The sequence below is a fragment of the Drosophila kikkawai genome, chromosome 3L, assembly GCF_030179895.1.
Source record: "Drosophila kikkawai strain 14028-0561.14 chromosome 3L, DkikHiC1v2, whole genome shotgun sequence".
NCBI classification, from domain to species: domain Eukaryota; kingdom Metazoa; phylum Arthropoda; class Insecta; order Diptera; family Drosophilidae; genus Drosophila; species Drosophila kikkawai.
The window spans coordinates 5,938,774-5,966,270 of NC_091730.1; the positions used below are offsets into that span (position 1 = coordinate 5,938,774).

At 41.4% G+C, this 27,497-nt stretch overlaps 4 protein-coding genes across 4 annotated transcripts in view; 1 reads left to right on the forward strand and 3 right to left on the reverse strand.

Annotated features, from left to right (window-relative positions):
* loaf (lost and found) overlaps nucleotides 1-18,978 on the reverse strand; it is a 34,498-nt gene extending 15,520 nt beyond the window's left edge. Inside the window, exons 1-2 of the mRNA XM_017165853.3 lie at nucleotides 18,431-18,978; nucleotides 11,531-12,000 (exon numbers count right to left, since the gene is read on the reverse strand). Of these exons, the coding sequence (XP_017021342.1) occupies nucleotides 11,531-11,786 (256 nt within the window). The 5' untranslated portion in view covers nucleotides 11,787-12,000; nucleotides 18,431-18,978. The remainder of the gene's footprint in view (nucleotides 1-11,530; nucleotides 12,001-18,430) is intronic.
* Gr68a (Gustatory receptor 68a) lies at nucleotides 2,191-3,363 on the forward strand. The gene has a single exon (XM_017165522.1). The coding sequence runs from the start codon at nucleotides 2,191-2,193 to the stop codon at nucleotides 3,361-3,363; it is 1,173 nt and encodes a 390-aa protein (XP_017021011.1).
* A 1,078-nt stretch (nucleotides 18,979-20,056) lies between the features above and the next one.
* Nucleotides 20,057-24,769, reverse strand: Muc68D (Mucin 68D). The gene is made up of 2 exons (XM_017165546.2): nucleotides 24,686-24,769; nucleotides 20,057-24,630 (listed from the first exon to the last, which is right to left on the reverse strand). Exons 1-2 carry the CDS (start codon nucleotides 24,693-24,695, stop codon nucleotides 20,264-20,266), a joined length of 4,377 nt encoding a protein of 1,458 aa, XP_017021035.1. The 5' UTR covers nucleotides 24,696-24,769; the 3' UTR covers nucleotides 20,057-20,263.
* A 2,188-nt stretch (nucleotides 24,770-26,957) lies between these two features.
* On the reverse strand, nucleotides 26,958-27,418 carry Tim13. Its single transcript, XM_017165611.3, has one exon. The coding sequence runs from the start codon at nucleotides 27,298-27,300 to the stop codon at nucleotides 27,019-27,021; it is 282 nt and encodes a 93-aa protein (XP_017021100.1). The 5' UTR covers nucleotides 27,301-27,418; the 3' UTR covers nucleotides 26,958-27,018.
* Nucleotides 27,419-27,497: the final 79 nt, after the last annotated feature.

Here is a 27,497-nt window from a genome sequence, read left to right on the forward strand (position 1 = left end):
TGACTGTGAGAGGTTTTTATTTGACAATTTTAACTTGGCAGCGAGGCTGTGATTAGAGAAAGTTTCAAATTGCTTGGGCAAATGTTTATTTTAGAAGAACTTTTGAAAAGCAGAAGAAAAATATGAGGAAAACTTATGTATTTATTGAATCTAAAGGTGCCCTAGAGTGAGGTGAGTCGGTAATAACACTTTTTCTCCTTTTAAAGGAACCTTAAAAATTGAATTTACAAACCAAATATCTTGCTTAGATTTGGTAAACAATTTGTAAAACAAATTCCTCTGGTTGTTATCCTTTTTGTTGCTAGTTTACTAATAAATAAATAGTAATAAATTTAATTTAAACCAATTTCCCGCTAGACATGTTTGCCTTGACAGGACAGGGTCCCTAAAAATAATCTCTAGTTAATCAAGGCTCCTCATTTAATTAGCCCTCCACTTAGAGTTTTGGGTACGGAAACCCAGCCAGGAGGCTAATGCCCATTTAAGGGCTTATACTTGGCATTTCCAAAGGAAGAGAGACCCCAGGCCCAGACATCGAAATGCAAATTTAATGTAAATATTTTAAACTAATTTTCAGTGATTATGCAAAACCGCAAATAAATCTGCAGCAATGGAATAACCGAGTAACCGGCACATCCGAGGATGCCACAAGGAGCAACGGACCAAGGCAACGGCAACGGCAACGGTAGCGAAACCGCAACAGGGGCAAGCTTAGTGCGTGCCCCAAAGCGAGCACGAGGATTGGAATTGGAGGAAAGTTCGGTTCTCGGTTGGTGTGTGGAGGAGCTGGGGAATTGCGGATTGGGGGTCAGAGTTGTTGGTTTGCTGCTGCTGCTACAGCTTTCGGCGCTGTGGCAAAAACTTTAGCCTGAAAATCTGGTTGGTTTTCGATCATCCCCGACCCGGTCCTGCTCCTTCTCCGGATGTACCCGGCAACTTGGTTGCAACAAAATAATTTCGCTGGCTCGTTTGTCAAACTAATGGCAGGAATTTGAGCAATTTAAGCAACAAAGGTTAAACAATGAATTTCCTGGGCTCCGATATTGAATTTTACTGGCCCCCGAGTGACCTCCGGCGTTCGTGTGATGTCAACGCCCCCACAAAGGGATACACTGAGGAAAAGGTAAAGACCTTAAACTAGGGATACAAATTCATTTAATAGAAGGAGATATAGATATATCTTTGGTAAGTTTTGATAGTGAATACAACTTGATAATTATTTTAAGCAGTTAGGAAAATATTTTAAAAATATTTTTCATAAATATAAATCAAGAAAAAGTCTATTCCGATTTTTTTAAAATTATTTCCAGTGCATTATCCCACGACCTATGCTCTTTTTAGTTGACTAAGCCGAAGCTGCTGGCTCCGACAGCTGCTGCCGGACTCACACGCTCCATTAGCGGCACACAAAATTCGATGGCATCTTCGAGGCGCTGCGATGGCCACAAGGATTCACAGATGACGCCCCTGGACTTTTGTCGCTGCTGCTGCTCCTCATAGTCCTCCTACTCCTACTCCTCCTGCTGCTCCTCCTACTCCTCCTCCTTTAATGAAATAATTGAAGTAAATGCCTTTCGCCTCGACGAGCTCATCCTTCCAAGGCGTTTGCATAATGAGCATAATCTCTGCTCTTGCTCCAACGACTGACTGCCTCTGGGATGTCCTTCGACAAGCCATTCCACGTGGTTCATCGAGCTCCATTCGCCGCTGGCGGTTTGTCAAAGTAATTGGGCAATTTACGTGACGCAATGGACAGGGGCTTTTAAGTTCCGCGGATATTTATGTCAGGGCGCCATTATGACAGGTCGCATTAGCTGGTAATTAGCCAATGATTGTAATTGTACCACGGAAACTACTTAGCCTCCATCATCAGTCAAGATTCAAGAGCCTAGCAGTGATGGGTAGAGCAACAGGACTTGGGTAAAGTTAAAGGAAATACTTGGAAATTTAAATATATTTATAGAGAAATTAAGGTGAAACAGAGAAGAAAGCTTTCCCTAAGCTAGTTTCCCTTTGTCTTGTAATAAATATATATTCACGATTCTGATAATATAGTATCTTAATTAACTGCTTAATTAATTTTAATTACAGCTCATAACTCACTGAAAGCCAAGTTAACCTAATGAACCCTTTGACTACACCTAGAATACACCTCATTTTAGTAACTCTCGCCAAACAGTTCTCATCACCATGAAGATCCTGAAGGATATCCAAGCCATAGCCCTGCCTTCGCAGCTCTGCGCCCTAGTGCCCTTCTATACCGGCGACGACGAGGAGACTTTACGGCTGGGCAGACTTGGCCGTTGGTATGGCCGCCTCCTGGCCCTCATCATGCTGATCAGTTCGCTTTTCTTTGGCGAGGATGTACTCTTTGCTTCCCGCGAGTACAGACTGGTGGCCAGTGCCCAGGGTGACACTGAGGAAATCAACAGGACGATTGAGACGCTCCTCTGCATCGGTAGCTACACAATGATGGTCCTGTCCAATGTTCAGAATGCATCCCGTCATTGCCGCACCTTGAGGGAGATAGCAAGGATCGATGAGTACCTGGAGGTGAGCGGCTTCCGGGAGAACTACAGCTGTCGAAAGTTGGGCACCTTGGTGGCCACTGCAGCAACCGGAGTCCTGGGAGTGGCATTTTACTACATCCATTTTCAAAGCGGGATCGGTTCGAGGAGGCAGGGCATCCTGCTTCTGGTCTACTTCCTGCAGCTGCTTTACTCTACTGTCCTCTCGATTTACCTGCGCACTATACTCATGAATCTGAGCCTGCGAATTGGCTTCCTCAACCGTAAGCTAGATGCTTTTATCCTCCAGGAAAGCGTCTCCAGCGGAGAAAACTGGCGGGAGCTAAGTAATCTCATAGAGGTGCTCTGCAAATTCCGCTACATCACCGAAAACATGAACTCCGTGGCTGGAGTGGCTCTTCTATTCTTCTTTGGCTTTGCCTTTTATACGGTCACCAACCAGAGCTACCTGGCCTTTGCCACCCTGACCGCCAGTGCGACCAATTCCAGATTGGAAGTGGCTGATACCATGGGCCTGTCATGTGCCTGGGTTCTGGCTGAGACCATCACCATGGCGGTGATTTGTAGTGCCTGCGATTGTCTGGCCTCCGAGGCCAATGGCACGGCCCAGATCCTGGCCCGGGTTTATGGCAAGAGCAAGCAGTTCCAGAACATTGCCGACAAGTTTCTGACCAAGAGCATCAAGCAGGAGTTGCAGTTTACAGCCTATGGATTTTTCTCTATTGACAACTCTACGCTTTTTAAGATCTTTTCGGCGGTCACCACGTATTTGGTTATTTTGATACAGTTTAAGCAGCTGGAGGATTCTAAGGTTATTGAAATTAATCAGGATTAAGATGGGGATTTTACTTTTTACACTTTTAAAATTGTTAACTCACTTAAGAATTTATCTGGATTTTAATAGTTTAATTATTATAATAAAGTATCTTATCTTCTCGGAAGAGCCAAAGGTTAAATTTATTCTCTGGTTAATTTGGTTAACTTACTGCCTGGGGTCAGAGTAGCTACTCCCTTAATTTGTCTGGAAGTTACGTGATAAAAATCAATAGCCTGCCAGCAGCTGCAATTTCTTGAATGCCCCTGAGGGAGGAGGAGGATGAGGAGGAGCAGGAGCTGGAAGATGAGGAGGAGCAGCAGGATCAGGCTTTTAGCAAACAAACATTGCAATGCGTAGAGCTCATCAAATCATGCTGTCGAGAGTCCTGTGGAGCACACAGTGGGCGCCAAAGGGCGTGCCACGTGCAACTTAAACGCATCATTAAACTTTTGTCACTTTTCAAAGCGGGCGTAGTGCCACTGCCACTGCTGGGATGTGGCAACCTCAGACCAAGGCCACTCGAGCGTGCAGCGAAGATGAAGTGCCAAACTAATGAAGCAACTGTGGAGGAGCAGAAGGGGGTGGCAAATGGACAATAACAGGAGCTGCGACAAAAAGCAACCCAGTTGAGACGATAAGATTCTTTTGAAGTTTGCCTTGCCTGTCTAGCGATTCTTTTCCAATAATCAGGCGAATTGTCGCTTGTCAAAATGTTTGAATAGTCAAAAGTTGGAGAATTTATATTTCACATTTTACTTTTATACCTAGCTTCCGATCTGAGCTGGGAAACGCGAATATAATTGCTTATCATGATATATATATTCTAGCTAAAATTCAATTACCTGTATTTATTTGATTTTTTAATATATAATATATTATATAATTTATTCTAGAACATGCCTTAACTTTATACCTGTTTAAGGTGTCTTCCCTCCCTTTCAATTCACCGATTTAGTATTAAAAAAGTTTGTTTCAAAAAAGAAAACGCTTTTATTGAATAGTTTTCCTGACCTAGGACTCAAATTGGTGTCCTTTAAGCAAACTTTGCAAGCGGCGCTCGCTGCAACAGGGCAGTTTAATTACGGGCGCTCTTCAACTTTTCATTAAGAACTTGTCAAGGAGCGCTCAACTTGTCATGCACCCATCGAATGGCTCCCCAATCCCTGGACTAGATCAGCCCCCCCAGTGGCACTGGCACTGGTCCTGCTCCTGGCAATGGGGGAAGGTAAATCCAGATGAGCCCGCTGGATATCCAATGATGTTGGGGCAAAAAGCCCGTCGGGGCTTTTGTTTATTTCCCCTTCACAAATTGTTAATTAAATTTTGCGCCGCCCTCGCCGGCATTTGCCGGTCTTATCTGGCCTATAAAAGGGGGGCACTGCCAACGGAGAGGGCTTAAATATTTTTCGAAAAATCATTTTTCCTTTTATTAATTCCATTTTTGCTGGTGCTGCGAAACAAAGAGCCAACTTTTTGCATAGTTTTGCCGGGCGAGTTTAGCTTTACCGTTAGTTTATTACGCCATTGTTGTTGCTCCTTTTTTTTTTTTGTTTTTGTATTTTATTTTTTTGCTGTTGTTGTTTTTCTTATTATTGTTGTTTACTTATTTCGGTGCTATTGTCTAGGCGCTTTTTGTAATATTTTGCTTTCAGCCTCCAGCCACGCCCTCAGCCCCGCCTTCCACAGCGAAGGAGTCTTGGATAATTTTGCTGCTTTGTTTTGCAGACGCGTGGATATATCCTGCAACGCCTAAGTGGATCACGCACACACACACAAAGAGAGAGTGAGAGAGGGATACAGATGGACATATCCGCCCCCACGAAAGGAAGAGCCCAGTCTCCGCCCGATACAAAGCCCATCAGGACGACACGAAAGAGGTTTGGGACTCTCGGTTGGATTTTTCTTGAATAGAATACAATTTTCTGTGCATTTGATTACAAAAGGGATTCATGTGCTTAACTGAAGGCACAATGCCCGGAATGTTCAACTCATTTTATGCCCCTTTGTGGCCCGTTTCTTACAGTTTTCTTCAGGGCTATCTCTCTCTCTCTCGGAGTCTCTTTTGGTCCTGCCAGGATTTGTGGAATTCATCAATGCAGTACTCAAGGCTTTTTCGGTGTTTTGCTTTAAGGTTTCGAAATTAAATGAAGGAATGATGGGCTTGGGCAGTCACTGAATACCGAACTGAGTTGCCAAGAAAGTTGCAACCTTCTATAACCATCTCGTTCACTTATTAGTCAAGCCTCAAACTTAGGTTTCAATCTTGAAATGTTGTGCAACATATTCCTAGCAACATTTTCCTAATCTTCATTTGAGTACCGGGTACCTCATAGTCGTGCTTATAAACTTTCCTCAATTCAATTACCAAACTTTGTTTTACAAATAAAATTACATAAAGTTACAAATATTTCTTGGCATAAATACCAACGAAACGAAATGTATCCCAGTTGTCAATAAATAAGCCAATTAAAAATGGGTCATTCATGGCTGGGGAAATACCCAGAATTCCATTTGTCAAACCTAATTCAAAGGCCTGACAGAATGTGTGTTTTCTGTTTTTTTTTTTACACATAAATTTAATTTGAAAATTCGCTGCTGTTCGGGGTTAGTGGGGCACACATATATGTACGTATATGTATTGCATTTATCGAACGATTCGGAATAATAAGCGATTACTTACTCCGACTCTCTCCAGCAGCAGAGCGGAAATATTGATAAATGATCCGCCCACGTTCGTGGACAATTTCGCAAAACCAATTCGCGTCGAACGAATTCATTGTTCGCTGTTCTCGGTAGAAATCGAAGGAGGAGGTGAGGGGAATGGATGGATGCTGGAGGCTGGCGGGGGCTTTTTGGCAGTGACACCGTCCTTGTCGTCGTCGTCGTCGTCATTGTGCCGCGGGATGCCAACGCATCAATACTCGATTTGGCATCGCTTTTACCCCGCCTCCTCTGGCCCAGAGAGTTGCGAACTACAAATGGAATTTATTATGCGTTGCCTGATTTCTATCCGCTGGCTGCAATTTATCTTCCATAAACATTTATCTGCGCATTTGACTGTGACCTGGCCTGGCCTGGCTTGGCCGGCTCTCCAGGGAGCCAGGGATCGCTAAGCAGCTGAGTCATCGTCACTCAGCCAAGATTTATTATTAGGAGGTTAGGGAATTGCAGGCGACAGCACCACGAGTGAATGGTGTTAGAAATGGAGGTATTAAGGGTATAGAATTAAGGCAAATAACAAATCTGGTTTATGTAATAAATGATGGTCATAATAGGAGCTTTTTTTATGAAATTATTTTTAAACACTTGTATGATTATATGAAAAGGAAAATTGGTTCAAATATTAAGGCTTTTCTTTCATTTAGTTACTTTCCCTATCATTTAAAGTAGAATTTAAACACTTGTATGATTCCATTTAAAGGAAAATTGATTAAAAAATTTTTAGGGAATTATTAGAGCTTGAACTTGAATATATAAATGCATTTATATATCAACCTCTAGATTCTACAAAATTCTACAATACAAAAACCTAGACCCTTGATCTTAAAAAGCAGTTTCTTAGTAACTAAGTTATTTGTCCTAGTAGTTCCCCATTTATTTTAAAAGTCCTCAGTCAAGTTCATTAATTTCAATTCCAACTGTAAAAAGGCTTAAAAACTTTAAACTATTCAAACTCAAATTATGCCACTCACAATTAATGAAAATATGCCATAGGCAATAATTTCTTCAGTTAGAGAAAATTTTCAGGCAGTGAAAAGAAAGCGAAGCCAGATGATTGCTGCGGCTTGTTACAAATCTCATTTCGTATGCGCAAGGATTTAGGGAAAATTAAAATTTATTGCCCATGGAAAGTCCTTGCCCCTCCGCACGCTCTCTTAGTCCTTTTGGCCTTTGTGAACTGAACCGTCGACGTGGGAAGACCGCATAGGGTTCCAGCTTGAAACTCATTCTGGAATATTTGCAAGTGTGTGGGAAGGAGGTGGAGCTGGGGGGAGGAGGAAAAGTATATGCCGCAGTGGACCAGTTGGTCCCACTGCCTCCTGCCATTCCCTTGAGTCTCAAAAGAGCCCGGAGTCCAAGTCCAAATCCATTCATATTTATGCCACACAAAGAGCAAAAGTTTTATGCCACTTCTTCGTCCTCGTCGACAGTTGTTTTTCTCACAAATTTATTGGCAGGCGGCCATCAAGCTTCTGTTTGAGTTGGATTCGAGGGAGAATGGTTAGGGGAAGGCAGGCAAGTTGGAGGAGGAGGCAGAGACAGAGGCGGAGTTGGAGTTGGCTCCCCAGCAACGTGACATATTTTTCAAAAATTGTATAATGTTCGCATTATTGCAGGAAATCGCACAATGGCTTGGAGAGGTAAGGTCCTGGATAGCTGTCAGTCGTGTCCCTTGTCAAAACATACGCATTTTAGCTATTACAAAGGGAAATCCAATAAAATGCTTATACTTATATTCTGAATTAAGTATATGGATACAACAGATGAGATCGATAAATTATATAAATTATAGATATAGATATATATACATATGTACATGAATTTAAGTGGACCATGTTTTAAAGAGCTTGGTTTATATTAGGATAAAAGGGTTAAGTGGGGGTAAAGAGGTGTTCAAGGTGTCTCTTTCTCTTCCTAATTCTTGGGGCTCCTGCCAGTGTCAGGACACGTATCAAGGTGCAACAATCCGTGTGGTTGAGCTTGAGTAGCTGGGCCAGCTTGGTCTTCTTGCTTTTTGTAGTAAAGCCAGTCTTTTATGAGAAATGACTGTGTCTTCTATATCTTTATTATCCTTATTTGTATAGCTGTTAATAGTAGATTTTTAAGGGCATGTTTTCCCTAAAATTATATCCTAATCTTACTCTAAATAAACTATTAAAATTATATACAAATTATAAAAAATATTATCCAAACCATCTTGGATAATTTCCAAGTAGCCGCAAAGCTTATTTTCACTTAAACCACATACATTATAACCCAAAGACAACACTCAATCCAATTAAGAGTTAATCTCACCAGGAATTTAATTCATTATCCAAATACAACAGGCTTATATAATGTCCTGAGTAAACCAAACTAACACTCAAACTACACATAGTCCAAACTCCATCAAAAAGGATATCAATGTGATAAGCCGGAACAGCCTAATAAGTGCATACTTAATTTAACTAAATTGGACTCAATCCAATTACCAAAATGCCAAGTAATAATACAACACATATAGTGGGTATATAATTACGAGCAAATATCACACACATATTTGTAAATGGCGAGCAGACAGGAAACAGCAAACGTGAAAGCAAAGTTCGGTCGCCAAAGTTGCCACTATGAAGTGCTCACACAAAGTAATTATGAAAACCACTTGCAAAGGCTCCCGAAAAAGCCCACACCCCTCACATATGTCCTTGTATATATATTTACTTATGTAGGCAACTGTTTGCAAGTGTTTTGCGAGAATGGAATTTGAGTGAGGCTCGCTGCGAGTCATTATAAGTTACGCTAATCAAGTTGAACGTGCGACCGCAGGAGGCAAAGGATGCTGCTGTTGGAGCCTGTGGGCCTGCCCGCAAGCCGGATGCCTGGCAGACGACACACCGGAGTGGCTGCCGAAGAAAAGGAAATGACAATTCAAATTAAAGACACCAGTCCAAAAGGGGGGTATGGGTTATACCGGGTGCCTGGCAGGACCACGCCCATCGCTCGCATTTCCACTTAACATGAAATTAATTATGAAACTTTTGTGCAAAATTTTGTTCAACGAGTTGAGAAGTCTTCAATGCGGCTCGACAGCGGAATGAGTGGTGGCAGTAAAAGGGTTTGCCAGGACGATGAGGAGAAGGAGGCTGAGGCTGAGGGTGAGGTAAGTATGTGGCCGGTAAAAAAGTTAACGCGCCCCTGCAATGAGCATGGGAAATTAAGTACACGCCACGTGGGCCACAAGTCTGCCGGGGACAGCCCTCAAAGGGGGAGAAGAGGGGAAAGCTGCGCGTTTGTGTCTGAGTGTGAGCCTGGATGTAGGCGAGTGTGTATGACCACAGAGAATAAGGAGCAGTAGGAGTAGGAAAAGAAGCAGGAAGAGTAGGAACAAGAGCAGCAGGAGGAGGAGCAGCAGGAGCTCCATCCAGTGCAGCTAAGCGTCCGGGCGTCGTCCTTGTCGCCCGGAAATGAGCAAGAAAAATTAAATCAGACACAGGGGCACAGTGGTACTAGGTAGAAAGTGTTACAACCGGATACAGCCAAGGAAAACGGGGTTTTCTTTTCATAACACACAAGTTATAATTGCCAATAAGAAATGTTATATGTAGAAAAGAAGCCTTGGAAGTCAGTATTTCCACTTATCTTTTGATAATTAAATAATAAAACTGATATTAAGAAGACTTTAAGATCATTAAATATTTAATTATTTCCCAATTATCATAATTTTCCTCTCCCTAATTAATAAATCCAAATTTCCATTTTATTTTCCGCATAAGAAACTGAGATCTGTGAGCCCAAAACCCAGTTGGCATCGACACTCATGCCTTCCCCCTAGAAAGGAGGCTGCAATTAGGCTTCGGAGTGGGCTTAAAATGCAGCAGCATGAGGAAAACGTGAAGCAGCCAAGGCAGCCGGAAACGAGCCCAAATAAGTATGCAGCGAACTTTTTCAGCGCCCTCGAGAAGCAAACTTTTTGCAGCCACGTTGACTCCGCCTCCGCCATTTTCTGCCCCCAATTGCTGGCATGTAAGTTGTTTTACTTCAAATTTTAATTATGATTTAATGCTAAAATACGGAAATAATTTGCGGCAACAACTTTCGTCGCCGGAACGCAAACTGCCTGAGCATGGCTACGGCCAGGAGAGAGGATGGGAGTATGGAATGAGCAACGACGCGACGCTGCGCTTGAGTAATTCCATTTCATGGGTCGGCAATTGCGGTCGCTATTCTCCGTTTAGCCGTATCGGGGAAACCATATACGTACGTTCCGCTTCCCTCAACCAGTTTATAATCGGACTATTTCCGACACTGGGCTTGTACGGTAAAGATTACTTTCCTGAAGGCATGGGTCTTGAATATACAAGAGCTTTAGGCATTATTTTTAAAGGTAGGAAAATGGGGAAAAAAACTTGCATTAATTAGTAAATAATATGGCATTAATATAGCAAGTTTCCTATATGTTTAACAATATTTATTCCCTATTCAGTACAAGATACACATAAATACAATCGATTCGAAGGCTCTCTGGCACGTGCTTTTTGTGTGCACGTTGACACTGCATCGTAAAAATGTATTTATTTGTTGTTTATTCGCCACATAAACAATATGCGGAAACTGAATGAATTACCCCCTGAGCCTTGCCACACAATGTTTATCGGTTATATATATAAATATATATGTATATGTATATAAGAATTCGCGTGTGTGCTTGGTGTTTATATGTTTATAGTTCGAGCATTTCCCTTCTTTTTTTCTGTTTGGCAACATTTTAATGCACTTTTATTACATTTGCTCAAACACAAATTTTTATTGTCGAACGAAGGCGGATCGGGAAATCGCACAGCAACACATAAAACTAAGCTGTTGACAGATTTTATTGTACAAGAAGAGCAAAGTTTATGGAGGGAGGAAAGCATTTTCTTTGATATATGCATATCAACTTGTACATATATCCTGATCTGGTATAAGTATTTTGCATTATGTCACAGCACAAACATATTTTTATTTAAATGAAGAAATTTGTATGGGAAAAATTTAAGACCATAAATATTTTATTATTTTAAATACAACTTACAAGGGGGCTCTACAAAGATAACTATATATAAGAAATCTTTTTAAAATGTAGTCAAAATAATGCTGAAACATTTTACATATTGGAAGGGAAAAATATTTAAACTAAATTTAGCAACTAAAAGATTTTAGTTCTCATTTTAAGAAACCTTTTTTTATGGAATTCAAACCTCCAGTTTAGATACATTTGTATATCCTTGGCTTAACTTGAATTTAATTTTTTGAAATAAATTTAAAAAATTTAATTATTATTAATTTATTTATTTAACTTGATAATTCCTTTAAAATTTCAATATATATCATTAACACCCCATAATATTTTTAACCCCCACAAAATCCTCCACCTTAACATCTTCATAAAAATGAAATCTACTGTCCCATAAATTATAGTCTCCCCCCACATTTGAGGTGTACTCACAGTGTTTACTCTTCTCGGCGGCCACCTGGCCCCTTGGTGTCTGGGCCAGGATGGCGAAGAGCATCAACAGCATTAGCAGCCACCGGGGAATGCTCGACCCTGAACTGGGCCTCGAGGCCAGGATCCCTGACCGTTGGACCGGCTCTCCATCATCTTCTGCTCGGCGGGGGGCATGGCAGTGGGCATGGGTGTGGGAGGATGGGGGGCCATGGTCGGGGGGTGGCCCCGGCCCACAGGATGTGGGCATCAACAGCATCTCCTACGTTGCGGCGGCTCAATTTTCGCGGCTTTCGCTGCTGATTTTTTTGTTTTTTTTTTGGGCTGCCTAAAACGAAGGCTCTGCTTTTGTTCGCTCTCGCTGATTTCTTGTCGCGTTTGTCATTCTCCGGCAATTAGAAGCTTTCATTTATGAATTTTCTTTCCAGGGCGCCGAATGTGTCGCCTCATCGGTCAGTGTTTCCAATTCCACTCTGCAAATGAACGAAAAAAAAGTGAATTTAGTTAAAAAAAACTGGAATTTGATGGTTGAAAAAAATCTCTGGCAACAGCTTGCGGCAACGGATGACAGATAATGGTCGCAGAAATTAATTTTCCGCTGCACTGAATGTTTTTTGTATTAAACTCTAGCTTTCAGGGCATTTTTGGATTGTTAGCTTAATGAAAAAATATATAAAATAAATGAAGTCAATTTTAGGGAATATTTATGTTTAATTTTATAGATTTAGTTTGCTTGCTTAGAGAAACTTTAAGATAAAACTCAAGATAATAGACTCGCTTTCAACTGAAACCCTTACTAGAATCAATATTTGGAAGACTCCAAATATTTCTCTGATAAATCGGGGCAATCAATGCATAAATTTAGACCCGCAAAAGGGGACCCTTAAAAATGCAAAATGAAATATTACGTATACGCAGTGTGGATGGGTTTATCATTGCAGCGCACACCATGAATACATTGTCGCCCCATGCAGATTCCCATGGATACCCAAAGGATGTGAGTGTGTGTTCAGGGGCGGGGGTGTTAAAAAGTAATGAGCATCAACTGCACTGCCAGGCGGGGGCAATAAGAAGCTAGAGCTAAAGCTGGCGTTGATTTCCAAGCACTGGCCATCTGTGCCGAGTGAAAAAAATACAAAAAACAGAAACGCCATGGGGCTTTGAGGCAGCAAGTTTATCACACTTAGAAATCGTGGCCAGCTGCTCCACATAAAGCGAAATAATAATGAGAAATCAGAAGCAGCCTGCAGAAAAAATGCAGCACACACACATATATCACGGCTAAATACAGCCAAGGAGCGAGTCCTATTACATACTATACATATTATATAGTATGTATATACTGATATGTTGTTGGAAGTAAAACTAGGACTTGGCCAGTGACCGTGTCACACACACACACACATTCCTTCGGTCCGGGGCTGACATTCAGGCAACGTTCCAATTTCGTGTTTAATTAAATCTGATTATAGCTTTTCACTTTGTCCTCTTTTGTGAGCCACTCTTTCTGCTTTTGGCATCATCATCTCCCCACGGGTGGCTTTGTACGCTCCCAGGGCTCCCTTCAGATGAATTTCATTTTTTATAAATTCCTATCCCTCAGAGGCAACGGTGTGAGTTGTCCGTAATAACAATAAGCTTTAGAGTATTTGGAACCTTTAAAGGGCAGCTGAAACCACCTCAAAAGATGCTCCCAGAGTGGGTCTTATCATTATTATTATTATGATTATTAATCTTTACTGGATGTTAAAGCTTTTTAGGGAGATACCTTCAAAATAAAAGAAGACATATGAACTTATAAGCCAAGCCTTGGGATAAAGACATTTTATTTTAAAATAAAATCTTCAAGAAGGTTTATTACTTTGATCTTAAGAATGTTTTTAGGATATTTATAAATAGCTAAAATATTATTTGTATTTTATGAATGCTTATAATAACAAATAATCAAAGCATAATGAAGATATTATATGTACATTTGTATTATATTTATATTATTTCTTTTTTATTTAAAAATATACAACACGATTTCTTCTTTAATCCAATCTTTGATAAACATTTTCCACTACATTTCCCACAATAAAAGACAGCCTACAAAATATTGTGAAAGGAAAACTACAATTAATAAACACAGACAGACAGACAGAACCCGAGGATATGTTGAGCTACAGCGATTTGCTCTTGAGGAAAAACACACACACAAGACCGTACACACGTCTCTGACCTAATATTCACACTTGAACACAAAATCCGCACATAAATGTAGGTGTATACAAAACATGAACACACACAATGTTGTGCAAGGAAGGGATGTGGATGTGCCATGTTGTGTATTTCCATGGTTGTTATTTTTTTGTTATTGTCCTGGTCGCCATGGCAACCAATTTTCTGGGCAGTTGAGAAAATCGCTTTCGAAAGGACATTAGAGGATACACGACCAATTTCGTGCGCTTTTCCAGCAAACAAAAAATAAAAGTTTACGGTTTGATTGCCCACTAATTTACAAATTCGGAAAATACAAATCAAAGCGAATAATTTTGACTTGGCCAACGTTTATTTTTTTTTTTTGGGATTTTAGATTCATGCAGGCTCAAAGCCAGGATACCGGGGAGAATTGTTGGGTATAGTGGTTGGTTGGTTGGTTGGTTGGTTGGTTGGGGTGCCTGGGAAGCCGCATAAATTACCAGCACTAGCTTTTCAACACAAAGAAGGCTGGCAACGCAACAAAGGCGGCTTTGGCCGCTCCATAGAAACATGGCCAACAGTAACGGAGCAGTCACGGGAACAATAACAGTACCAGCGGCAGAAACAACCACTGAAACTATGCCCAAAATGGCCAGCACAACGTAGAAGTGAACAGAAAAAAAATTAGGCGACACACAATTAATGGCCCTGTGGGGTTTCCTCGTCGAATAGATATGGAGGGTTTCATTTTTTTTTTCTATGGTCTCGCTGCAGTTCCTTTTGTAGCCAGGATTGTGGTGCTAGATTCTATGTACTATGAAGTTGTACTAAATAAATCTATATCAGTAGTAGAGCATCTATAGAAGAAAATAAATAATTTGTTGTGGAAGGCTAACTTTAATTAGAATATAATCAATACTTAGAAAGTTCGTATTTGGTATTATAATTAATTAGTTGCAAATTAAATTATATAAATTATGTACTGCCTAGACTTGTATTGAAATTTAAATTGAACTTGACCTTTGTTAAGGTTTTTATAGACATTTTAAAATGGCTAATAGAAACCTTGACAAAAAGGCATTACTCGACAGCTGATGAGGGTCAGGAAACATTTTCACATATCTCTTGGAAACGGTCTATCTCATAAGCTTTTTACTGATTTTCCAGAATATGATTTCCAGAAACCCAAGCATTATAAATATTTATATACTACTACGTATGACATAAAGTTGAGCTCGCTCTTCGCACCTGAACCAACCATTTTTGGCAGCGCGTTAAAAGCACACAAAAAGCGACCACTTTGGCTTTCAGTCAATATGGCAGGCAGCAAAAAAAGAAAAGAAAAACCTTGGTAGTAAGGGCAGTAAAAGCAGTGGCAACAATGGCCAAAAAGGATGAGGGAGGGACTCGCTTTGTTGTCCTGGCTGTAATCGTGTGGGGAGCATTCACCGACACCTCGCACACACAATGCAAATGTATTAACTGCAGGACGTTATAAACAAAAGAAATTACGTTATGGCGGCGGAGTGTTTTATGTTTGCAACACTTTGCCAGCACCCGCCAGCGATGGCGAAAGGATTTCGTATATATATTGTTTTCTGTTTGTTTCGCCACCCGCATGCACAGAAAAAAAAACATGGGTAAATATATCATAGAGATTTGATGGAATTTCTTCAATAATATAAAAGACTTGTAATACTTTGAAGTGGATTTCTTTACTAATTAAAATTATATATATATGTTTTTAATATTTCTTTCAAGTTAAATATATCTCCCTGACACTCTTCTTAGTTCCAAGATTTATTTAACCCAAAAATAAATAAAGATGAATTGACAAATTGATGGCTACATATTTTTCCCACCGTGCACGTATGTTTGCCATCCACTTTGCACCATCCAACCGTCCAAACCGTCCTTGTCCGCCAGTGTCCGTCCGTCCGTGTTCGTGTCCGCCGGTCTCCGTCCGTGTCTGACTCACGTCTGCATGGGGCATGTCTATTTGTCTGCTGAAAACGGAACCCAGCTGCCAACAAGCAAGTGCAACAACAACAATAACAACAACAATAACAGAAGTCGAAACACGTCACTGTGGGAGTGCATTGGGGCACCATGGCGTATGAGTAATTCCAGAAGCAAGAGTGAGAAGAAGCCAAAATGGCGGCATTGTTTTGGCCATCGCTTTCGCTTAGCTCTTTTGTGCCAGCGACATGTTTGCATGTATTTTTGAAGTCATTTTCTGCGGCATTAAGTCCTTTTTTGTTTGAGCGTGTTGTTTGCTGATTGGAATATCATTTTTCAAGAGAAGAAAGCAAGGAGAAAGCTTTTAAGAGACTTGAAATTTTCAAGTTAAGAATGAAACTGTTGTATCCAATTTCCTATTTGTAGGAAATCCAAGCAAAATATCTTTAAATAAGTAACCCTTATATCCTTTATTTTTTAAATAAAAACTTCAATTTGCTTGGCCTTCTTCGTTATACTCCGCAAATAACCACCAGCATCGTTGGAGGGTTAAGCCCAACCCTTCGCCTTTTTCCCACTCAAGATGCCCATTTCCTTAAGCTCCAAAAGTGCCAAATCATGAGATTGCGCTGCCATGGCGATTGCGATGACAAACCGTGAAACTGGTGGACTGCCCCTGACTACGGGTTGAGGATGTGGCTCAAGCGTACGGGTGTTGACAAGAAACCCTAACGAGTGACAGCTGAGACAATCCCAAGACGCAAAAACCAGCCACAATGATGACAAGAGCAATCGGAAGCCAAAGTACGACGACAAAAAAAAAAGAAAGAAAATCAAAGTCCTCGATTTGCCTTTTGGCCAAATCCCACTGACAGATTAATGGAGGCTGGAAGCACGGCCCTCGGGCCAACTCCCAACTCCAACTCCAAGTCCAAGTCCAGACAAGAAACCGCAATCGCAATCAAATTTATTTATTTATTTTTATGTTTAGCCGTTGGCAGTTTTCTCATTTGTGCCCAGCGCAGCACATAAGCTGACAGCCCCATCAACTTGTTTTTCCTCTCGAGTGGGGAAAATGGTTGGAGGGGGGGAGCTTGGGGAGGCTGGCTAGCTGGTGCCGACGCACGAAAGGGTCGAGGTCAGGCTAATGATTAATACGCCTGGCTGCCCTGGCCACTCCCGCAGCAGCACTCGAGTTATCGCTATCCCCATGTGCAGGCCAACTTATGTTATTTAACTTGGTTTTCGTTATGAAATAAAATGTTCTTTAAATCAAAATATTATAGAGAGAGTTCGGTAAGGAAAATGGATTTTAAACAATTATTTGGAATGGTATTTCTTTTGTATAAAAAAGAACCTCATTGAAATGTTTAGTCAGGATTTAACTCTACTTTATCCTGTTTATAATGTACATATAATCTGTTAGAAAAAAAGCCTCGTTTCTTAGAAATAGAAATATAGTCTTTGTCAGAAAACGTATAGAGACAGTTCTTAAATTTTAGATTTAGGTTATAAATAGCTAAATATAAATAAATAAAGAAATATTCAACAAATCTTAACTGAAAGAAATATATATTTTCAGAGTATTTTGAGCTATTGAAATAAACCTAAAAAAGAAATACTTAAATATTGTAATCAGAAAATTGTTTCTATATATTCTCCTAATATCCTTTATTCCCATTAATTTTAACTTATTTGTTTCCCATTTCAGTGCCTTATAGCCAAGTTCAACTGTATTTAAATGGGTCTCTCGTGTGATGGCTGGGGATTACGCTTTACGCTTTGCAGCCAGAACTACTGGACTTTATGGAGTGCGGACACAAATAAATCACCTGTCCGGGGGCCTCGGCTAAGACCTCGTCGAACAAAAAATAGAAATTAGAAAATCCAAAACTGAGAAGCAAAGGATGATGCGGTGGCCAAGTGGTGGGTAGGGAGGTAGGGTGGTAAAGCAACAGAATAATCCTACCGTTACCACACTTCCTGACCTGACCCTGGGCTGTGCGTGTGTGTGTGTGTGTGTGTGACACTACTTTCACACATTCGCATGCTGCCTGCCATAGTGTGTACACATGCACACAAAAAGGACCTTCGCCATCGACCATACCACTCCCCCTTTTGAGAGCAAGCGAGACAACAGGATTAACAGGCTACCCAAATCCTTTTGCTCTCACAGCAAAGAGAGTAAAACTCACAGAGAGAGAGAGAGAGAGAGAGCGTACTACTCGCCCGTAGTACTCGCAGGCGTAAAATGTGTAAAACTCAACTTGACGGCTCCGCTGGCGGCTCTCTGATGAATGAGATTAACCGTTAGACACACACTCACATATACACACACACACACACACATCGCACACTCACTCACATGCCGGCGTGGCCGGACCGAGCAAAAATCCACCCCCTTTTTGGGCCCGCGACAAATGAGTGCAAATGACCTCAACGCACGGGAACATACAGGGAATACACGGGAGCAGCAACCCCCGATTCCACCAACGCACTTGCTCCTGTTCCCGCTCCTGCTCCTGCTCCTGATCCTTTTAAAGCGGTGCCTATTCGCAGTTCCAGTTTCACTCGCTGTTCGTAGATTCTTTATGGCACTGTAACTGAATTTATTATGCACTTTGCTCTTGTTATTTATGGATAATTTCATTAAATTCCCAGCAGCCGCCCCCCTCAGCAGTAATGTTCCCAAAATTATCACTTGGCCGAAATCGAATGACTTTCTTTTTGCAAATTCTTTGATTTAGTTTATTGGCTACTCACACAACGAACTTTAAACACTTAAAAATGCTTTTAGGACATGAGTTTGTCTGCTAATTTGAAGCTTCTTTTTATGCTTACAATTTAGTACATATATTCATGTACATTGTACTTTATTTAAATATTATTTTCTTTTAGACATTTCACTTGGTATGGGCACAGCGCGTACGAAAGCTTCCCACTCAACGTTTCAACAGCGACTGCGACGAGTACGAGTCCTTTTTTAATGGCGATTATTTTGGCGTCTCGTTAACATTTACCTCGAAACAACTCGCTGCCAGGAGCTTAACAGTGACCAACGAGTGGACAGCCCCGCTGTTAAGCTTATCGATTACCAAGCCGTGTGGGAGAGAGATGGCACGACAGCTCCACCGAGACTCCAAAAAGGGTGGAAAATGATTTCGGTTTCTTATGCCAGCCAGGTAAAAAGATAGTTTTTATTGTATTTATCACTGACACAAGAAGGTTTACTTATTAGTTTGTAGTTAGAATAAAAATAGATTTTTAAATTGTTGCACTTTAAATCACAAAATGTATTTAAGCTGATTCATTGCGGCTACCGGAACGGTGCGAAGTTGAAGGCGAACTGAAGCCGGCGCCTTTGGTGGTAGCAAAAAAAAAAACCTGCCACCTAAAATCAACCACCCCTAAGACCTTCTCTCTTACTCTCTTTTAGCATTTCGTGAGAATCTACCCAAACCCTCGCTTTCTCTCTCTCTCTCTAACCCCCCAGTTGGGTTTGTGTAGTTTAAGGCAGAGTTCACTGTACTGATTTTTGGCGCCCAAGTAGGCACATCTAGGCTAAGGATAATGCTTTTAAAAGTAGCAAGGAAAGGTGTTGAACTTTTATTAATTATAAACAAACTACCTTATAGTACCTTATAGTATTTTATGTATTACTAAGCCACCCCTTGGCGAAATAACTATCAGCAAGAAATTCGTATATATCCAGGATTTCAGCTTTTTAAACGATTACTGAGAAGGAGGACGTCGCTAGCTCTTATCAGATGGCAAGTGTAACATGAGACTGGTGCGTCTGGCGTCTGGACTTGCCTTGGAATCAAATCGATTTCGAGCTGGGCACAAACCCCAGTCCCACTATCGATGAGTTGGCGCGCAAACGGTGCCGTGTCCTGTAATTTGTCGCCGCACGACAGTGACGCAAAGTGCCTGTCAGTCTGCCACGGCCGCCCACAAGGCTCCACCTCTTGATTCTTGGACAATTTAATTATAGCCGGAGACGTCGGGAGTTGGCTTTAAGGTAACCGGAGCTAGCACGCTCCCTAAGTACTAGCGGACGCAGTTGAGCCTAAGAAACATCAGGAACATGCGTTTATCTCGTAATTAAATTTAAATGGGATAACTTTGTGGCTGGCCGTCACTTCCGCGGCACAAAGAAATTAGCGTTCGTCTGGACTTTGCCACGCGAAAACGCACCAAGATAGCGAGCTTGAATTATAAGAGACAGGCGGCTTGACTTTTAACAGCTTAGCGGACTTTCAAAAGGAATTTTATGGAATTTTTCAAAGCCTATTTAGTGAAGGTTCAATTGTTTTTTGTAGCTGTAAAGGGGAGTAAATATAATAGAATTTTCTTTGTATTATTGGTGACCAAATTAAATTTATTAAATATGTACATGTTTTTTTATTTATTCGTTTTTTAATTCGTAGATAAGATTGCTAAGATATGTATATAAGATATTTTATAAAACAGTAACCACTTAATAAATGAATATTTATAGCATTTACATTTTACCCTTTACCCAATAATAATACCCTTTCACCATTGTTAATCCTAGATAAAAGTTTAAACTTTAGTTAGATGCTCTTCCTTCATTTAAGTCATCTTGGCCAGACGCTGATCGGTGCATTTCTCGCTTTGATGATCGAACCATTGTCCTGGACTGCAATAGTGCAAAACAGCCATTCCCTTAAGACAAACATAATATTTATTATGCTGTTTAACGTCACCAAAAGCCCTGCCTTCTTCTGATTCTCCACACTTCGGAATGAGGGTATTCCGGATGCTTCCAATTACTGCTTTTGGTTTATCTACTGGACTTTCTTCTGCCAAGCATTGAACCAGTGATGGATAATTGCAGAATTTCAACTTGAAATCAAAGTATAAGCCTCTGGGACACTGTCGCGATAAGGCACGACCATTGGCGCACACATAAAATTTGCTACAGGACTTTGGGTCACGGATATAAGCCCCATTTCGTTGAGATTTACATTCAGGCACCGAACCATCTGTGAGATCTTTAGGTGGCCTCTTAACCTCTGGACTTTCATTGACCGAGCAATCCACTAAACTAGGGAAATTGCACACCTTTCTCCTAATGTCAAAGTTGAGATTGCGGGGACATTGGCCGGAAATGGGCTTACCGTTCAGACAAATGTAAAATTTGTTGCAAGATTTTAAGTCTCTAAGAAAAACTCCGTTTGGCAGGTCACTACAATCAGTAAGTTCTTTTCGATGATCAGTGGAGTTATCTTTGGCGTTCACTGATAAATCAACTGATTCCGGTGACACTAAGGCAGATATAACCTTCTTTTTTGAACCATCTGATGGTGGTGCTTGGGTAGTAGATGGTAATCCTTCTGTGGAAGCTGATGCCGTACTGGATGTTCCTGCAGTGGATGGATTTTCTGTCGAAACAGGTACCTCTGGTAATTCATTAACAGAACAATCCACTAAATTGGCAAAATTGCACACTTTTCTCTTAATGTCAAAGCTGAGATTGCTGGGACATTTGCCGGGAATTGGTTTACCATTCAAACAAATATAATATTTACTGCAAGATTTTGGATCCCTGAGAAAAATTCCATTTGGCAAGTTACTACAAACTGTGCGTTCTACATTCGTGTTATCGTTGGTCTTCTCGGATTCCTTTTGAAGCTTCCTTGATGGTCCTGAATTTGAGGGATTTTGCGGTGCAACAGTGTTACACGGATTAGTGATTGGAGCTTCAGAACTGGCTATATTCTCTTCAGTGGTTCCTTGTGATGTGGGTTCTGTAGTTGAAGTTCCAGGTCTACCATTTTCTGAGCCAGCATTTCCAGAGCCACCATCTCTTTCTGTGGTATCTTGTGATGATTCTGAGGTAGATGGAACTTCTGGAATTTCAGTTGAATTTTCTGGAGGTAGCAGAGTAGTGCAAGGTATATCCGTTGGTGGGTTAGAGGAACTGCTCACATTCTCCTCTGTGGTACCTTCGTTTGTGGGTTCTGTTGAGCTTTGCTGTGATGGTTCAGTTGAAGTCCCGGTTCCAGGGTTACCGTTTTCAGAGCCACCATTTCCAGAGCCACCATCTCTTTCTGTGGTATCTTGTGATGATTCTGATGTAGATGGAACTTCTGGAATTTCAGTTGAATTTTCTGGAGGTTGCAGAGTAGTGCAAGGTACATCCGTTGGTGGGTTAGAGGAACCGTTCACATTCTCCTCTGTGGTACCTTCGATTGTGGGTTCTGTAGAACTTTGCTGTGATGGTTCCGTTGAAGTCCCGGCTCCAGGGTTACCATTTTCAGAGCCTGCATTTCCAGAGCCCCCATCTCTTTCTGTGGTATCTTGTGTTGGTTCTGAGGTAGATGGACTTTCTGGAATCTTGGTAGAATTTTCTGGAGGTGTAACAGTGGTGCATGGAACATCCGTTGCTGGGTTGGCGGAGCTGGACGCGTTCTCTTCAGTTGTACTCTCTGATGTTGGTTCGGTGGTCAACGGATTCTCAGAGCTGAGTACACTTTCCTCTGTGCTACTTGGAGGAGATGGTTCTGTTGAAGATCTGTGTCCGGAGCCATCATTTCCAGATCCCCAGTTATTATCTGTGGTCCCTGTAGAAGCATCTGAGGGCTCTGTGCTGGAAATACTTTCTTCAGTTGAGCTTTCTATAGGATCTGTGCCCGAAGGAGTTTCGGAACTAGTATTTATGTTTTCCGTGGTACTTTCTGAGGGAGAAATTTCAGTACTGGAGTTCGCTTCCGTAGAACTCTCTGGTGATGATTCTGTGGACGACTGAATTTCCGTGCTTTGTGAAGGTTCAGTAGATAATGGACTTTCCGAAGAAATTTCCGTGCTAGATATATTCGCTTCCGTTGAACTTTCCTGCGGTTCTGCGGTTGACGGACTCTCAGAACTCGAATTATTTTCCTCTGTTGAGCTTTCTGGGGAAGATTCTGTTGACGACTGTATTTCTGTGCTGTCATTAGAAGCCTCCGTAGAACTTTCTGGTTCTGGTTCTGTGGACGATGTATTTTCCGTACTGGCCACGTTTTCTTCGGTTGAACTTTCAAGTGAAGCTTCTGTGGTTAATGAGGTTGATGAGCTGGAACCGTCTTCCGAAGATGCATCAGTTGTCAAGGGATTTTCCGAGCTTGAGATGCTTTCCTGAGTTGAACTTTCTGAAGGAGATTCTGTTGTGGATGAATCTTCTACAGGAGACGTTGAGAGAGGATCTTCGGAGCTTGAACTGATGTCGTTCAAGGATGCTTCAGTGGTCAAAGGGTTTTCGGAGCTTGAGTCGCTCTCTTGTGTTGAACTTTCTGATGGAGATTCTGTTGAGGATAGCGGATCTTCGGAGCTCGGGCTGATGTCTTCAGGGGATGCTTCAGTGGTCAAAGGATTTACCGAGGTTGAACTTTCTGATGGAGATTCCGTGGAGGACAGCGGATCTTCGGAGCTTGAGCTGATGTCATCCAAGGATGCTTCAGTGGTCAAAGGATTTTCGGAGCTCGAGTCACTCTCTTGTGTTGAACTTTCTGATGGAGATTCCGTTGAGGAATGCGGATCTTCGGAGCTTAAGCCGATATCTGCATCAGTTGTCAAAGGATTTTCTGAGCTTGATGTGCTTTCCTGTGTTGAACTTTCTGGTGAAGATTCTGTTGAGGATGATTCTTCTACAGCGCTAGTAGACAGCGGATCTTCGGAGCTTAAGACGATATCTTCCAAGGATGTCTCAGTCGTCAAAGGATTTTCCGAGCTTGAGTCGCTCTCTTGTGTTGAACTTTCTGATGGAGATTCTGTTGAGGACAGCGGATCTTCGGAGCTTGAGCTGATGTCATCCAAGGATGCTTCAGTGGTCAAAGGATTTTCGGAGCTCAATTCACTCTCTTGTGTTGAACTTTCTGATGGAGATTCTGTTGAGGATGAATCTTCTGCTGGGCTACTTGATAACGGATCTTCGGAGCTCGAACTGATGTCTTCAGAGGATGCTTCAGTGGTCAACGGATTTTCCGATGTTGAACTTTCTGATGGAGATTCCGTGGAGGATAGTGGATCTTCGGAGCTTGAGCTAATGTCTTCAGAGGATGCTTCAGTGGTCAAAGGATTTTCAGAGCTTGAGTCGCTTTCTTGCGTTGATTTTTCTGGAGGAGATTCTGTTGTGGATGAATCATCTGCAGCGCTGGTAGACTGCGGATCTTCGGAGCTTGAGCTTACATCTTCAGAGGAAGCCTCAGTCGTCAAGGGATTTTCCGAGCTTGAGATACTATCCTGGGTGGAACTTTCTACGGCAGATGCAGTGGAAGTCGACTCCTCGACTGTTGATGCTTCCGTGGACAACGGACTCTCCGAACTTGATTTTAACTCTTCTTGCTGTCCTTCAGTGGTCAGTGAACTTTCCGAATCCTGGCCATTTTCCGGTGTGGAACTTTCCGGCGTTGGCTCCGAGCTGGAATCAGAGGGATCTTCATTTGCAAGACCTTTAAGCTGTATTTCCGACGATGATGCATCAGCCAAGGCATAAAGATCCGTATGAAATAAGCTAGAGATATCCACTGGGCTGGACGCAATTCCCTCTGGCGAATTTTCCAATGAAAATTTTGAGTTTGGAGGTCTTAAAGTAGTCGGTTCTTGGGAATTACCCCAAAGACTTCCGAAGATATTCAAGTTTCCGAAGATGTTAAATATCACGGGCCTATCCACACTTATTTTTTGCCTGATATTCACTGCTTTCTTGGCCTCGTCCTTTTCCTTTTTCTTTTCTGCCTTATGAATTACTTGGCCCTCAGCCACACAGCCCTGAGTTTGGGCATCGAATAAATATCCATCATTGCATGTGTTCTTAATCTGGCCTAGGAAGCCCAGGCACAGAATATACGAACGGGAATCTTCCGGGTCGACTGCTCTAGATCCGAACGACTGCCCTGCGCAGGTGTCCAGCGCCAGAGCCTGGGGGGCGATCCAAAGGACAGCCCATAGGACATTCACTGAAATATAGTAGTGATGAAGTTAGTTAAAATAATATTTTATATTTTCACTCACCCGCTAGCATATTCAAAGCACATTTAACTCTGTGCGACGCGGCTGGGCCAAGGCAGCTCTTTTATATTCGAAAGTTGACTAAAGTAAACAATAACAGGAACCAAATTTCAAGTGAAAATTGTAAAGGAAATTGTACATAGCAAATAGTTTAACTAAATTAAAATACTTGGTTGTCCCCTACACTTACAGAATGGGTTTCGTGTCTTACATGTGTACTACGATATCGGAAATAGTCAGCTAGTATTAGTTCCAAGAAACTACCTTAACTTGTTAAAAAAATAAAATATGTCTAGATACTTTGTGAAATTTTTCTTAATGCAGAAGAAATGTGAGTATTATAAGGGTAGGTTTAAAGGGGGTGTTTTAAACCATAGTTATTTTATAAACTAAAGTTAGTTAAACATAGATAGCACCATATTATAACAGAAGAAGAAACAAAATTTCAATAGCCGAAATTTGTATACCCTTGCAGTTTTCTATAGGATAAAAAAATCGAACATAACTAAGTAAATAAAGCATATAATTTAGAAAGCATTTCTAAGCTATGCCTGTTGCCGCTGATCATGAATATATATGATTTTTGTGGTCGGAAATGATTCCTTCCCTGCTTTACAAGCTTTTCACTAAAATCATACCCCCTGCAAGGCTTTAAAAATTAAAGAAAAACCCCAAGGTATAAATAAATTCTCCAACGATCGTGATTAGCGATTATATTGTCTCGTGAAAGCTCCTTCTCGGGCATTTCTAATCTCCCTAATCTACACCAGTAATGGGACTGTCAGCAAGCCTTTATCTCGGCTCACCTTGCGCTGACACCAATGTCGCCCGCCCTGTGGGAGACCTGCGGGCCAGAGCAGAGCGATAGTGTAACGGTCTGCCCGACCTAGCCACCTCTCCTCCTCCTTTCACCGCCCACTAGGCACCCCTAGGCGGAGGCGAAGTCATCCGATTAGTTGCTACGATAAGGGGCCGCCTCAGCACTTATCGTGCCCGTATTCTTGCAATGATGATTACTCAAACCTTGGGGGCACTACGGCTCCGGTTGTTGCCGGGAACGGGTGGGGGTGGGCGGTACAGGTGGAATACTATTTTTAGTATCATAGAGAGCTTTCGGCAGCAAGCTCCGGACCCTGGTATATGGCGGGGTTTTGGCCCGCACTCTTATCGTAACTTGTGTGGCTTCGAATGTACCTAGTTGAGGAAAAATTCAGTGTTGGATTTTGTTACCTCTGGTATTCGAGCCAATAAGTTCGGCCACGAATTCGCATTTTATCTTTTGCATTTTTTTTATTATTTTTGATTTTTGTTTTTTTTTTTTTTTTAATTCTAGAAATTACTTGCAGCAATATTTCGGCCAGTGCACGGGGTCACCTGCCCCCACTAAAATATCCGTAAAGTCCATAAGTGGCCATGTTTGGCCGTACAAAAGTACTGATATCAGGGAATGTTTTATAGGTTCCTTGGTTTTTGGGTGGGTTTCTTTAGCCAGTGAAAGTGCATATTTTTTATAATTATTATTAAATGGTAAAGCGGAAGATATTACCTAATTTTAGCATGGGCATAAGTTTAAATTTCTTTGTTTATTTTATGATTATTTAAGTGAGTGATCTTTGAAAATTTAAAAGCTTAATATATAGTTTTCCTTTAATAATACAAGTATATTTTTAGCAGAGATCATTTACTGAAATAATCATAAAAAGACTATGAGATCATCAACCTATTTCGATGTTAAAATTAAATATAATAATTAAGGAAACTTATTGTATTTATATTAACTTTCTTTGGCCACTATTAGTCGCTTTATTTAAACCATAAACTCAAAGTTAGTTCCCTATACAAAGGTGTTCCATTGCCGTAATTTGATTTTTATCTTAATCTTCCTTAGGTTTCTTAAATATAATTATAGAATTTAAAGTAAAACCCCCATCTTAAAGCAACCAAAACAAAAAAAAAAGAAATTCAATTAGAATTTGCATATAGGGAAAGTTAATGCAATGGATTAGAGTGGTCTCGAAACTACACATTTTATTCGTGCCGGCAACTGGCCTCTCATCGCAAACTGCATTGGGACCAGTGAGCACCGACCACTTGCTCATCCGTTAGCTACCAAGACCATTCCAAACACGATAGCGATCAGCAAAAGTGCACATATCAAGCAGACAGCTTACAGCTATCTAAGGCAGCCCAACCCCCAGCCCTTGGGTTACATTCTATATAATCATCACAGCGATAAGCAATAGGCAGGGTTGCATATATATTAGTTGAGACCAAGTGGAAAATAAAACGAGTTCAGCTTTATTTATGCAACGATTAAGGGGATCAGAAATCGACTTCTAGTTTGACATGTCCATGGAGTCCATCGTCCTGTACTGCTCCCGCTGAAGGCGATTGCCATAGGTGCGCGACACTAGATACCAGGCATCCATGTAGCGATCCATGCACTGTGAGATACAGCGCTGATCCGAGTTGTCCAGAGCCTTGCCCGGCTTCTGGATGCATTTTGTGAAGCATTTGTGGGTCATCTTCGCGAGCATCTCCTGGGCATTGGCCAAAGCGATCTGCTGCTTCACCTGGCTAATCAGCTCCCCCTTCTCCATGTTAGCAGCCGCCGCCATTCTGTGTATTTGCTGGATATACAATTTAAATTTCAAATTTCAACGCTTTTAGAACCGGAATGCCAGCGTCTCAAACTAAATCAACGTGTAGCTTCCAGCTGACTGAGTGTATTTAAAATATTTGGCTATAAATTTCAAAGGTATTGTTATAAACAATATGGGTTACTTTGTGTTTACTTGGGTTTTGTATTATTTAA